The sequence below is a fragment of the Vidua chalybeata genome, chromosome 18 (genome assembly GCF_026979565.1).
Source record: "Vidua chalybeata isolate OUT-0048 chromosome 18, bVidCha1 merged haplotype, whole genome shotgun sequence".
NCBI classification, from domain to species: domain Eukaryota; kingdom Metazoa; phylum Chordata; class Aves; order Passeriformes; family Viduidae; genus Vidua; species Vidua chalybeata.
Genome location: NC_071547.1, coordinates 2560877 through 2575240, shown reverse-complemented (window position 1 = coordinate 2575240; position 14364 = coordinate 2560877). Strand labels below are relative to the sequence as shown.

Sequence of the window (14364 nt, the reverse complement as noted above, 5' to 3'; positions counted from 1 at the left end):
CACTCAAAAATTATTTTGGGCCAATAAAGAAACAGCGAAGCACATCAGATCCAGGAAGTTCTCTGCAGGTTTTTACATCTCACTCTATTCAGCAGAAGCTTTTAGGGGCAACCTGCCTGCAGCTGTTTAAGTGGGGCAGAGAAACAGCACCTCACAGCCTTTTCTTCCCTGTTTTTCTCCTTAAGAAGGGAGTTGCTGCTTTTCAAACTCATTCCACAACCGAAGCAGCACCTGGGGCCGACGCTGCTCCCCGGGAAGCGGCAGCCCCGAGGTTCCCCAGCTCTCGCCGGGCTGGGCTCGGCTGTGCTTGCGTTGCTTTGTTCCTCCTGCCAGCGCCGTCCCCCTCCAGCCCCGCCACGGAACCAGAGGCTGCAGCTGCCGGCACGGGCATCACCACCCCCCTTCAGTTCTCAGCGTTCCCCGTTTAAAGCTCACGGGGACCACAGGAACTACCAAAAGTATTTTGTTGCTATTTGCAGCTGCACACTTCTCGCCCTGGCTCAGACTTGGCAAACCACTGAATTCAGGGAACAACTGCACGGCCACAGTCCTTCCCTGCAGCTGGGGAAGGGCCAAACCCACGGGACAGCTGCTGGAAGCTCAAGGGATAAGTAAGAGACAAACAATTAATGGGATTTCTTATTCCTCTCCAACTTCGATAGAAATATATTATTTTTACCTGGCAGTTAAAAACCTGTACTGTTTTTTTCCCAAGGTAAGAAAGTTTTGTTATGTTCATTTTGCACATTTAGACATGACAGGAAGCTCAAAATTTTCCCAGGAAAATGCTACAATAGACACATCTTTTCTGCTTTCAATCACTGCCATTCTAGAGCACTTTAAAGACAGTTCACATTTAGTAGAAAGGCAGTAATAGACTTTGATATGTTAGAACTTAATTCTAGAACTCTGATTTTTGGAGTTCACTGAATGCACAGCTGGGGATACCAATAGGTGGAAGAAAATAGAAACTTTTCTAAGATTAAAATTCAAGTTCTGAAATACTGAAAAGACTGAAGGAAACAATCTGCATGAAAACTCAAATATTTTTTTCTGTGATGCAGGCACTACAAAGTGAATGTGCATCATTGAAAGACATTGGGTCCATTTCTCTTAAGGGAATAATGCATTTTTGCATTTTACACTGAAAATGTAGAATAAACCCACAGAGCATCAAAAGGATCATGGGAGACAGACAACAAAGTTTTGAAAAAAAAAAAAGAGATGACAACACAACATCTACAATGCACACACACACCCTGGAAGGTTTATATATGCTCTATATATATTTCAAAGTACACACAAGCTGCCCATGTGGCAGGTTGAGAAAATAGGAATACATCTTGGGAAGGTCAAGAAGGAAAAAACCACAGAGGAAAACGAGAGTTATTTACATTCAATAATTCAGTAGCCTTTAACACCTCTATATACAAACAGGCTCTATTTATGTACAGACTGCGCTGGGAGCCGAGTGAAGTTATTCCAAACACAGAAGAAAAATACAAAACCCCTTGATAATTCACTTGAACAAGCGTTTACAGGTTGCAGAGATTTCTCCATTTACAAAGAAAATACTACACATGGAACAGAGAACTTGCATCTTTGGGGAACTTTTAAGTCCTTACAAGAGGAGCGTGCTCCCAATGAACCACACAGCCACTGGAAAAAGTGGAATACTTGCAGTGCAAGGAGGTTTTGAGGGGGTTACAATTGCATTTATCATGCCAGACATATCTTAATTGTGGAACTAGTTAACAAGTCACAACTTAGTTGCTGTCAAGGGACAGTTAGAAAAAAGGACCAAAAATTTGGGTTTTCAGTTCCCAAATAAACTCAAATATGTACCTTCCCCTTCTGCAGCACAATTCCAAAATCCACACAGTACAGAAGATGCTGCCATTTTGCACGTGGCATTGTCCCTTTTACCAGAGCCCTCTGTCCTTCATAGGTTTTATATCCATTTCAGATGTACAAAGCATTTTATATTTCATTTTGCACACAGCAGATCAATATCCCACAAGCAGGAAAATACAGAGACCACCCTTGCCTGGCCTGGTAATTTATGATTTAATAATTGGTCTTTTTTTCCTCCTCAGGAGGATGTCAGTCTCACAGGCAGTGCTGCAAAGGGACACCACTCACTGTTCTTACCCCATCCAGGGCAATTTATATTCCCTTTCTCCCCAAGCTTTATCAGCAGCTCATGCAGGGAACAAATGCCAAAATCCACACCCCAAGCACCAAGTAGGAATTTTCAAGAGAGAAAATACTGTTGTGGCTTGAATGCAGTTTTTGTTTTGTTTTTTTTTTTTTTTAATGTTAATTTTCAAGATGTTACAACAGTCCAGAGCCATGGTTGCAGCTGTGTTAGTAAGTGGTTGGCAAAGCCAAGGCAGTGATGCTGCAAGGAGCAGGGAGCAGGCAAAGAAGAGCAAGTAGAAGAATGGATTTCTGGAACAAGAACAGTTCTTATGGATCTTGGAAGTACTGTCAGCTTTTTTCCCCTCCAGGGAACACAAGTCCATGGGAAGTTTAAAAGGTTGAAGCAAAATAGCACTGTTTGCTCATCAATACAGGGAATATCAGATTTGCTCATCCCAACAATCAAAGTGAGCACACCAGGCTGAGAAGAGCACTTAGGAACTGAGTGTATTTAAATAATTATATTAAAAAAAAAAAAAATCACTAATTGTGAATCTACCACTTCCAGAACTATTTTACTGAGGATCAAGACCTAAAATGTTATGTCATCATCTCAGATGGCAGAAGTTTCTACAGCAAGTAACAATTAAGCAAGAGCCACACACAGCCTGGCAGTTTGGTTCGCTGTCTGCTGCAGTAGTAATCTGTCAACACACTCCTCAAAATCCCAGCCCTGCTCCTGGAATGGGTGCCAAATACATCCCCTGGTGGGTACAGAACACAGGAACAGCCTCCCCCACACGCTGTGCTCTAGAGTTTGCCAGGGCATCATCAGCTCCCAGTGCTGTGACAGCGCTCAGCTCCCCTCCCTCGCTCCCCCAACACCGAGCACCTGCATCCCAGGTATTTACAGAGGTGCAGCAGGATTTATTCCAGATCTGCATTTCCAGTTATCCCAAGCATGAGCAGGGGATTCATCCCTCCTGACCACTTCAGGCTGGGGCTGAGGCAATTGGGCAAACGTCCTTTGCTCTGTGACCACACTGAGCTACTGGCACAGGGAGCATTAACTGAGCCTCAGGAGCAGTAATTCCATAAGGGAACCCCCTTCTTCAGCCCCACTCTTTCTGACCCTTGAGTGGCTCACCAAGTGCTTCAGAGTTGTCACACCTGCAGCCATCCTGCTCTGGAACTGAGCCTTCCTTAAAATACACACGGAGGTTTAGACAGAGTTTAGTTCTTGCCTCATTAGCGAGTTCAGCCGAGATTTGGGCTGCAAGACAGAAGCCTGGTTAGAGCAGCCTGGAACATGCCAAGTCCTGTCGAATTCCAATTGTACAGACTTGTTAGTTTTTTTGGAATATGGTGATTGCCTAAACAAGACTCCACTTCTTGTTAGTACAATAACTTTTATTTGACATCTACAAGATCATTATCTTGTAGTTTTTTGGACAGGTTTATACAATCTCAATTTTTCAATAGTGCAACCTGTGCAAGCAAGAAATGACAAACATTGTCCTTCACTTTCTTATAAACATCTACTATTATAGGCAAAACAAAACTTACCCATATTATAGATAAGTGACTATTCACATTTGTACATTACAATTTCTTTTAAACAGCTCCAGATAAACTCTACAATGTCTTACAACATATTAAACATAACAGAAACAGCACATACAGCGGAACCCTCAAGTGTTTCCCATTCTCTAATTTACAGCTCAAGTAAGGTTTCATCTTAAAAGTGACAAATTAAATTATGTTAATGAAGTAAAAAATATAAGATTGTATGCAAGATGGAAGTGAATTTGCACTTAAGTTTCCATAACCACCTCAGATTAAGGAAATGCTTCAATTTAAGGAAAACAGGCATCCAGCCATCTTTGCAGTACACATTAGGAATACCATTAATACATTAAAAATGAACTAATTTTAATTTAAGATGTTTATCACAAAAAAGAACATGTTGTAGACTCAAATATATAACTCCCAGGAGAGAACCAGAAAAAATGCAACACCTGGGTATAAACACTATAAAAATGCAATAACCAATGCTGTACAACTAAGATTGTGTTTCTCTCTGAATTCCTGTCTCGTGTGTTTATGCTGTCCATGCCCGTTTCCAAAGACATGCACTGTCAAACAGAAACTGGGAAGGAACCTGAATGCATGATGTGCAACCTCTAGGTTTCATGCTTTTATAAACTCAAATTGAAGAGAAAAACCCAATATATATTTTCTATATATATACTCAATACATGCATTCGAGATCTCCCACAGCAATGGCATCGATGCACTGCGTTAAACCCTGAGCACTGTATGACAAGATAAAAATAAAGCCTGCTTGGGGATTTTCAAGCATTTTCAAACAAATTGTGGTTTGTAGCTTAAAAGGCCAAAAGTAAAAGCAAACAGGAAGCACTACAGAGAGCATAAGGAAAGACAGATGCACCACCATAAACAGCTGCTGGCTTTCAGTTCTACCAACCTTTTTAGATCTCTTTATTCCCAAAGTATTTGAGACACAACTGAACTGAAAAAGTTATATTTCTTTGGAATCTGTCCCTGATTTTTATGCAAGTGATATGCTTTTACAGCCTTTTCCTCAAACACCAAAGTCAACACCTGTAGCTTGTCCTCTTATGCGTTGTTGAGGTTGGTGATGCTCTGGGGGTGGTGCTGCTGCCAGATCTGCTGCTGCTGCACTGCGAGCTGCTGCGACTGGTCGGACGTCGACAGGAGGTTCACGAGGGGCGACACACAATTTGCAGGAATGATCAAACCTGAGAACAGCAGCACATCAATGGTTTCATAAAAACACCATCAGTTGTGTTCATTAAGACCTCAGGCTGGTGATTCCACCCTTTAATTTATGCAACATTCAATAATGACTGTTCTGATGTCAGGTCTAATCAGCACAGCCACAAGTCCTGCTCCTCAGTCCTTCACATCCTTTAGGTTGTGAAGCAAAGGAAAGAAGTTCTCATTTTGCCTGACAACAAAATTTATTCTCATGTTACCTGCTGTCATGAGAAGTCAGCTATTTTTGCTTTTCTAGTCTCCTAGACATTACATCACCATGAAAGTTTAAACACTGAAAAACCTACTTTCAACATCCTAGAAAACTGGTACTAGAGGAGCTGCCATGATATTGGCACATCCATAGGAAGTCCACATTTAAGAAAACATTTGGAGAGTTTGGTTTCTGAGGTCCCTGTTTTGAAGACTTCACTATGAGGTTTAGTGAAGAAACAATCATCTTCAAGTCATTCCACACACTTTCAATTTTCTAAACCCATGAAAATTATTTCAAAGGCCTATTATTCATTGACAAAAGTGGGGGGAAAAGTGGAGCCTTCATGATGTCAGAGAACCTCAGCTGGAGCATGCCATGCATGATATTTTTGCTGCAGTAAATCCAAAGAACTGAGATTAAGTGCTCCAAAGCCTGGTTGAAAAATAAACCTACCTTCATTAACCTCCTCAATATATTGTATTGCTGCACTTATGCCCCTCCACAGCAGACAAGCCTGTTCTCTTTTGAACACCTCTATCCAAACTCAGCCACGTGGCTGCCAACACAGAGCCACTCAGCAGTTAGAGCCCTCCCTGCTCCAAGGTGCAGCAGAGGAGCAGCCCATGCACCCACCTACGATCCTCTGCCCGTCCTCTGTCCTCAGGCGAACGATTTGCATTTTGACGTTTGTGCCACTGACGGAGGCCAGGACTCCTTCCACCTTTGTCCACACGCTCAGCACGGAGCCACACAGCACGTAGTAGGTTCTGCAGCGCAGCCCCACCTCACAGACCAGCCCCAGGCCTGCCTTCTTGCAATTGCCTCTCCTGCAGGCAGAGAGGAAAGCTTTCAAAGCCATTCTGCAAACTGAAGTATCTAATTTCATTAAAAATGAGACTCGTTATTTAATGTGCACTCAGAGTCGAGCAAGGGCTGCACACACAATACCTGTGCACAGAGTGTCCTTCCCTTAATGATAAAGCTTTGGAAATGTTGGCCTAGTTAAGCCCCCATCTACAAAATACACAGACAGAGCTTTGAGTCAAAGATACCATCACTGAGGTCACCTGAGAGCTGGAGTATGTTACAGGACACTGGTATCTGATCAGGGTACTTCAGAAGCTCCAGTATTAATCTGAAACTTCTACCAGTTATGCAGTTCCTCAGGAATTCAGCCATCAGCTGAGTTCAGACACACAGGAGGCAGCAGAGGAACAGCTGTTTGTGACATCCATCTCATCTCTAAACATTTCCCCCCCAATAACATTTGAACTATCAGACTACAAAAACAGAACAGATGGAAGACACTTCAAGCACAAGCTACTCCTGAGTCACTCTGAGTGTAATTTATACATCAACATTCATCTCATGTATTGGGACTTTAGAGCAAGTGCAAAGCTCAGTGTTGTCACTCACAAGTTGGGTCATTTGACTGGTCATGGGGGAATTTCCCTTACACAGGAAACACAAGACTTTACAGGAGGGACAGAAGAACAGAAGCAGTGATAGAGCAGTCCAAAGTGAAACAGCAGAAGTTAAAGCACAAACACTGACCAGTAGGCGTGGGTGCAGGTGTCTGCAGAGGAGTTGTACTGCTCCAGCCAGTGTGGCAGAGCATCCTCAGAAGGTACCTGGAAGAGTCATCCAAAGTGGGAATGAAGTAAAACACATCAAAACTTACACAGAATAAAACTAATTTGGTCATTATCATGAGAAAGGAGGGAACACCAACATCAGGATCCTGTAGAGAGGTACAGCATCCTACATTATAATAGTTTCAAATTATCCATCCCAAAGGACGAGCAAAATGCTTAAACACAGCAGAACCTCAGAGCTTTTTCAATAATCCACCTGATGAGAGTTTCCTTAAGTTCTTGCAAATTCAACACTTGCTAGACCAGAAGGAACCTCATTTTTTATTACCACACCACAGATAATTTATATTCAGAAAGAAATTCAGAAATGGATATAGGAATGCCAAAGTCATGTAGACCTGTTTAAAAAGACCCAAATAAGTCTGCTCTGGAGAAAGAAACCTACTTTTTGACTTGTCAAAATTATACATAAATATAAAAAAAATAAAGCCCTTATAATTATTTTCAAACTTTTCTAAGTTAAAAAACATAACTTTAATGGTTACCTTCTTATATTTCTTTTTCAGGTCTGCACATGTTTCTAGCTTGAGTTGTTTCCCAGTATTTGGTCTGTATATCAAAAAAAGCCTCTTTTTAGGATTCACTTCTTTTACTAGAATTGCTGTTTTCTTGTTATTTCTTATCTGGAAAACAAAAGACAAACCAAAAACTTGATGAATTAATACATGATGGAAGTATCTGCTTAAGTGTTTCCATACTGTGTTCTTTACAGAGTAATAGTACAACCAAGGACAGTAATACACCTCAAGAACACAGTAATCCACATTAACCTCACAGTGAAACCACAATTTCCTGATGGAGGTTTAAATAAGAGCTATTAATTTGGGCTCCTATTCCTATCAGAATATATCCTGAGGAGATAAAAGGAAGAATTTCATACTCAGTGTTAAAAAACCCTTTATTTTTAATGTAAGACTCAATGTATTTTGCAAAACTGAACAAGTTTTTCAGTTTAGCCCCCAAAACTTCTGAACGTAATCCAAGAGACAGAAGAATCTTACCTGTAGTGATAAATAAAATCCATCATCTGGACCTGTCTGTTCTGCCCACATCTTTGTTGCTTCATCCCAAGACATTCCTCTCTCCACACTGATCTACAAGAGAGCAGTGCAGGGGTATTTGAGTGGGAACAGATTTTGGAACAGTTACACACAAGGGGACTGAACACATTGTAAAAACTTACTGACAAATGTCATTAGTTCCTACAGAGATGACAGAGGATTAACTTACTGTGTACAGCTCAACATGTCCAGAGGTAGAATATCCAGGAGTTAGAAACTTCTTAACATCTGCCTTCCTCACTTTCTCATCCCCAGAGCCCAAATCTGAAAAAGAAAGCAGTTTTATTCTGTTGCTCTGTTCTCACTGAAGTTCAAGAGCACTATGAAATGATCTACTCACCTAAGATGCCCATGTCATATCTTCCATTCTTTTTAGCATTTTGAATAACTGCATTTAATGTGTCAGAGAAGTACTGGAACAAAGCATTCTGCTGATGGACTTCCATACCAAGAATTCGATTCAGAAATTTCCCTATGTTGTTGTAATCTTAAAAAAGAGTAAGAAATACAAGTATTAGGGCAAGTCTGATAACCACAAGCCCTCAATCAGTATTCAAAGACTATTACAAACACTATTTAAATACATTCTTTCAGAAATGCAGAAGTTCTTCAAAAAAGGTCACTTTTTAGATAGTTACAAGTTCAGTTCTGCTGCTGGGAATCCACTGTCATGATATAAGATGTTCCCAGGGACATTCTACAGACACTCTGAACACCCAAGTACCTTTGTCAAGCGTCAGGATTCCAGATCTGTCTTCTACATTTATCAAGCCTACACCAATCAATCCCTGACGAACATCTAGGAAAGAGAAAGAAGTTAAATCATAGCTGCTTTGCCATCTAAAAATAACCCAGTGAAGTAACAGCTTGTTTAGCCATAGGATCCGATTCCAAAGCCTCTGACACCCCTCACTTCTCATTACTTGCAGTTTCTGCCTAATACATCAATAAGCAAGACACAGCTTTGCCTTCTGTCCCTGCAGGAAGCCCAGGCAGGGGAAAGCACCAATGGCCCCATGCACGAGAACAGTTCCAACAGGTAATGGGAAAATGAGGATAAAAATCTTTATAACACACTGGCCAAGCAGATACAGAACATTCCTCACACAGAGTTCACAGATCTGGTTTCATGTGTGAACTTCAACATTCAAGCAATGTGCACAGACTCTCACTGGGCATTTACTCTGTCTCAGCTGATCATTTTAAGTTGTAACAGTGTTTTACAGCCCTAACAGTATTCTGATTTTCTTTGTACTGGAGAAGGATCAAAAGGTAGCTATCACAGCTAGTGAATTATCTTACCTTTGAAGAAGTCTCCAGGAAAATCAGGAGGAGGTGAGACCATTGGGGAGTCCAAGTTCACAATGGACTTCATAACAATCTCCAGAGCATTTCTGCCATACTGTGTAAGAAAAAAAGTTGCTCTGTCAATGCCATCCAGTGTTTGTGCCTCAGCCCCAGGCACATATGGCTTAACATGGATTTATAATTCACAATGAAAAGCTTTTCTGTGCGACAGTGAAGGGAATTGTTTATCACCTTTATGTAGTGTAGTTTATAACTGAAAACAGCCCAATCTTAATTTTTAATTAGAACTGCCAAATTGATCTTTCATTGTGGCTTAAAGAACACACACCATTTACTTAAAACTTTGATTGTTTGCAAGAGCAGAAAAGTGATTTACACACGTGTGTTCCACATGGCTTCACAAACAGAATTATGGGTTACAGAAAGAGGCCTTCCATCAGCAAGTGATACACTTAAAGGTAAGGGATGGAGAGGAACCTTCCTCAACAGGTCATCTGTGGAATAAGTGCCACAGCATGAGTTCTCCAACAGAAATAGAATTGTCACCTTGTTGTCAAAATTGAATCTGCTGAGGTCTCGAGTTTCTGTGGCCCGTCTGTCCCCGTGGGTGAGGGCTCCCTGTTAAGACACATCATTGTCATTAAATACAACTTTTGAGAAGAAGAAATCTAAGTTGCATTTTCTCAAAGGAAGGATCAGACCTCTTGAAACATCTTACCAAACTCTCCAGTCTTTTTGCAACTATAGATGCAAATCTTTGCTCTCCTGCCAGTTCAGAAATGAGGAACACATACTCTGGAGCAGTCACTTGGTTGGATCTATGAGTTCTTCCTGGATAATTAAGTAGAAGCACATATATTAGATAGAAATATTCAGTGAAATAGAATTTAATAAAATACAAACTGTGAAGAGCAAGGAAAAAGGGCAGAACTTCAACCTGCTTAAAATTAGTTTCTGCTGTAATAGAGCAAACAGAAGGTAACACAGAGATACTCTAAAAATTGTGGCAACTTCTATAAAGACACTTCATATGTGACTGAAACTCCAAAGCTGCAGTCTAGGCTTGTTTGTGAGGTTTCTTTCAAAGCTTTCCAGAGCATTAGCTATGACCACAGATAAAGCTGATTCTGTTCATGGGTACCAGAGACTGGAGGGGTCCTTAGGAGGTTGCCTACTCCATCTGGTTTTCCACGTTAGCAGTAAGTTCAGTTCTTATTGCTGAGTCTGCTGGCTAAGGACACAGTGAGTGATTTACCAAACTGCTGGATTGCTCTGTCCGCGCTCCACGGCAGCTCCAGGGTCATGTGAACCCTCCGCCTCTGGTTCTTGGCCCTGCGGTCTGCTTGCAGCGAGATACCAGAGCTGGCAGCCTCTGAGATGATGGCAATGTTCTATGATTGACAAAAGAACTCTCAGTTAGCAATAAATCCAAGATCAAGCTTCAGTTTCCAAAAACAACTATTACCAAACATGGGTCTAGAATGGTTTCACTGTTACTCACCAGGCAGAGGGAGGGCAACAAAGGTGTGGCTTTCTGTATCAGAGTTAGAAATGCTAATGAACTTTTCTGAGTGAAAGGAGGGGGTTTTGCTTTACTTTTCAACAACAATTCCCTGAGCAAACAAAGACTCGCCATCCCAGAGGGCAGGTCTTCCTGACACTGGCCTGTACTTCAGAAGGAAAGGGGAGGGACACAGGCTTGCTCCAATAGCAAACCAATAGCAAACCACACAAAAGACAAACTGCTGCTGCTAATGCTGTACAAGGAAGAGGATCCAGCCATTCCAGTGCCTGATTGCATTTGCCGTGAAAGAATGCAAATGTTTGTACTGTGCACAAATCACTTACAGGAACCTGAGTTTTTACCTTCAAGTGTCACAAGGGACCACACAAGTTCCATGCACAGTGACATTTACTCCATTTGCCCTCTTGTGGCAGCACGGCCCAAGTGAACCACTGGGAAGGGCTTTCTCACCCCACTTTTATCAGATGCAATTCTACCATTATTCAGCTCAGGATTTTCTTTCAGAGTGCAACATAAAGGCCAGAAGCCACCACTCCTCCTAGTGTGACTTCTCAATCCTTGTTAAGGTTAACAGGTCCCACCTTTTCCCTTCACCCCTCACCGTAAGCTTTCATATAGTGGTCTTCCCCATTCCCCAGTTTAATTATTTCCTCTTGGAAGAGGAGGTGCACAGTGACCCAGATCAATGAATCAAAAGATATGAATCACAAATCTGCCTTTTAAACACATACTGTTTTACAAAACCAGCTTAAAGGTGCCAGCTTTCAGTTTGGCACGTGGGCGCACACCAAACACAGGCCTCTGAGGTCACCCAAACTACAGCCTGACCTTTAAACACACTGATTTGAAAAACAAAACAGCACTGAAGTGAAAGTGCTTCTTAACTAGTACTTCCACCACCTGCCAGTCACTGGTGAAAAGCTTAGAGTTACTATGGCATCTGGCACATTTGTCTACAGTCTCTCTCTTCAAAGATTACCTTATCTCCATCCATGAACCTCTGCTTTTCTGTGATATTCAGGATTTCAACGGGCACATCGAGTTCAGACCTTGACTCGTACGAGATGCTGCCATCGTCATTGCTCACCACTCTGCCTTTGCGGCCTGTCATCTTTGGAAGGGAACACAAGCTCAGGGTGGCAATACCAAAACCACCCCAGCACCAAAAGCTCCAAGCAATATTATTTATTTATCCATGTACCCACATTAAAATGCTCAGTAATTTACTCTCAGTGCAAAACTACTACTAGCTGCTTTGTGGAATATGACAGAGCAAATCTATGTAGAAATGACGTTGTATTATGCTACTGTTCATAAGGGATTTACCAGCAGCACTAAGAAAATAAGCTAAACAGTCAGCTTAGGCTACCACTGATTTTAACAGGGTCTTTTAAATCACACTGATGCTGCTACTTGATAGAGACAGTTATTGAGAGATTAATTTATCAGTCTTTTCATCAATACATAAAGGTTCTTAATCTCCACTGCCTTGGAGGATGAACTAAAACTCCTGTCTGTTTAATACACATCAGCAGCAAATTGACTGCAGCCAGAGAAACAGACCACAGTAAAACAAAAGAGAAACTGGTGTGATTTACCCAACCAGAAACTATCAAACCTCAGAAATAATGTGTTCACCCACTCAGATCTCCTTCTGTATTCTAACACAATCTTCAAATTTCTCTTTCATTCAGAGGCAGAGTAACCTCTGCTCTCATTCCTGAGATCACTGTCTAAAGCTGATAAACGACCTCTTCAAAAACATACTTTTTTCTATATGTGAACACCAGCCTACCTCTGCAACGTTTTCAGGACCACCCAGTTCATCTATAAGCTCATCCAGTGTATTAGGTGGAAGATCTTCAGCCAGCTTTTCCAGTTTATCCAGCAGTTCTTTTTTCATTTGTTGGGCCCTTTCAACAGCATCCTGACTCGTTACAAAGCTGCTGTTTGTGTTACTGTTTGCTGAAAGTTAAGAAAGACTCTTTGAGATTTAGAATTTTATTGCCTAACTGCTAGGAAATGAATCAACATCAAAGAAAGTTGCTCTTACCAGACGTGTTGGTACTAGAAGTGGTGGTTCCAACAGTGGAAGTGAAGCAGCTGGGTCGTTTGGATCCCAGACCAGAGGCTAGTAAGGCACTTTGAATAGAATCTGGGTCTATGCTTTTCTTCTTTTTCTTTTCTTTATTTTTTTTATGCTCTTTTCTAATCAACCAGGGATCTGAAGTTAAATAAAAGTTTTCAAACATTTACTAAGCAGCCATCCATCCCTTTGAAACAAGTACATTCTCATTGCATAAAGTCACTTACAAAAGTCTGAATTCCAGTGTACAAAAATTTAATTGAAGTTTCACATTCTACTAATTGTAGTCTCACTGTAACTAAACTACCTGCTTAGTAAACACTTCTCTGCTGGAATGTTTGGGAAGATTTTCTGCTTACTCTGCAAATACAGCTACTTTCTTGATGAAACACTTAGACTGTCTTACCATCTTCATCATCTTCACTGGATTCATCTCTGAACGGGTTGAAGTCATCATCGTCTCCAGAACTCAAAAATTTGGAGCTCTCATTGTCACTTTCTTCATTGTCTGAAGCATCAGACTCACTTTCACTCTCATCAGAGCTGCTCCCTGCAAGGCCACCTGTTTTACGGGCTTTTTTGGCTTCTCTGCTTATTTCTTCACCTAATTCCATCATCCCAGAAGAAAGAGAAATTAGTTTAACCTTGTAGTCTACACACATTGAGATCTGTTTTACCACACAAACTAGAAAAACATGCAATTTTTGAAAACAGAACTATTTTAAAGAATCTAAGTATTAAGCAAGACCTCTTTCCCAAGCTTTTTAAGATCACCTACTTTTAAGATAATCAGTTTGGGAAGGGGGTGGTATTAGGCTTCTCTTCATTGAGCCTCAAGATAAAAAAAGTTACTTGAGCGACTACATCAGGAAGTGATCTGACACTGAAAGCATTTTGGGATATGGCTCCATAGCAGATCAACCCAATTTTGAGCAAAAGTAACTAAAATTTACAGCTTATATTGCTTATCAGCAATATAACATCTATTAATGCTCTAACAACAGCCTTAAGAGATCTGTAATACATTCTCTTTCATGGATGATGGTACAGATATTCCCATTTTTCTCCACACAAAGTTCACTTTCAGGCAGCTCTGAAGTTGCCATTTGTGTAGGAACTTGAGCATTACCTTTTCGTTTCTTTACTTTGTTCTCCTTGCAAGGGCTGTCTCGGGGTGAGTTGTTATTACTTTGAGCAGTCAGGTCAATTCCCAACAAGCTGAACAGCTTCTTCCTGTCAGGAGCTGGAAAGTGCTTCTCAATAAGAGACTGGAATACTCCTCTGTTTAAGAAGAAAGGGTTGCTCAGTGGAATTTGCATTTATTTAAAGTACAAACCTGTAACATTGAACAGCTTGCTTGACTTCCCTGAAGAATGACTCCTTGTGAGTGCAGTTGGGCACTCTCTGTATTATTTGTCACCTTCTTAAAAGTAGGACACATCTCTTTTACAGCACTGTTACAACTTGTTCAATTTGTTTTCAGTAACAAGTGGCATTGCTACTGCAATTTTTTTATGCTCAATTTAAGTAAAAAAATTAAGTTAATTGATTTAGATCTTCAGCAAGACAGC

At 41.0% G+C, this 14364-nt stretch overlaps 1 protein-coding gene across 4 annotated transcripts in view; it reads right to left on the bottom strand.

Annotated features, from left to right (window-relative positions):
* Positions 1 to 1262: 1262 nt before the first annotated feature.
* SBNO1 (strawberry notch homolog 1) overlaps positions 1263 to 14364 on the bottom strand; it is a 31265-nt gene continuing 18163 nt past the window's right edge. For all 4 annotated transcript variants that reach the window (XM_053959060.1, XM_053959063.1, XM_053959061.1 and 1 more), the window contains 17 exons: positions 13923 to 14074; positions 13200 to 13397; positions 12761 to 12931; positions 12503 to 12672; positions 11687 to 11818; positions 10438 to 10573; positions 9901 to 10013; positions 9729 to 9800; positions 9177 to 9276; positions 8599 to 8673; positions 8215 to 8361; positions 8044 to 8138; positions 7815 to 7907; positions 7299 to 7436; positions 6713 to 6789; positions 5792 to 5985; positions 1263 to 4925 (listed from right to left, as the gene is read on the bottom strand). In XM_053959060.1, coding sequence (XP_053815035.1) covers positions 4783 to 4925; positions 5792 to 5985; positions 6713 to 6789; positions 7299 to 7436; positions 7815 to 7907; positions 8044 to 8138; positions 8215 to 8361; positions 8599 to 8673; positions 9177 to 9276; positions 9729 to 9800; positions 9901 to 10013; positions 10438 to 10573; positions 11687 to 11818; positions 12503 to 12672; positions 12761 to 12931; positions 13200 to 13397; positions 13923 to 14074 — 2206 coding nt within the window. In that variant the 3' untranslated portion in view covers positions 1263 to 4782. The remainder of the gene's footprint in view (positions 4926 to 5791; positions 5986 to 6712; positions 6790 to 7298; positions 7437 to 7814; positions 7908 to 8043; positions 8139 to 8214; positions 8362 to 8598; positions 8674 to 9176; positions 9277 to 9728; positions 9801 to 9900; positions 10014 to 10437; positions 10574 to 11686; positions 11819 to 12502; positions 12673 to 12760; positions 12932 to 13199; positions 13398 to 13922; positions 14075 to 14364) is intronic.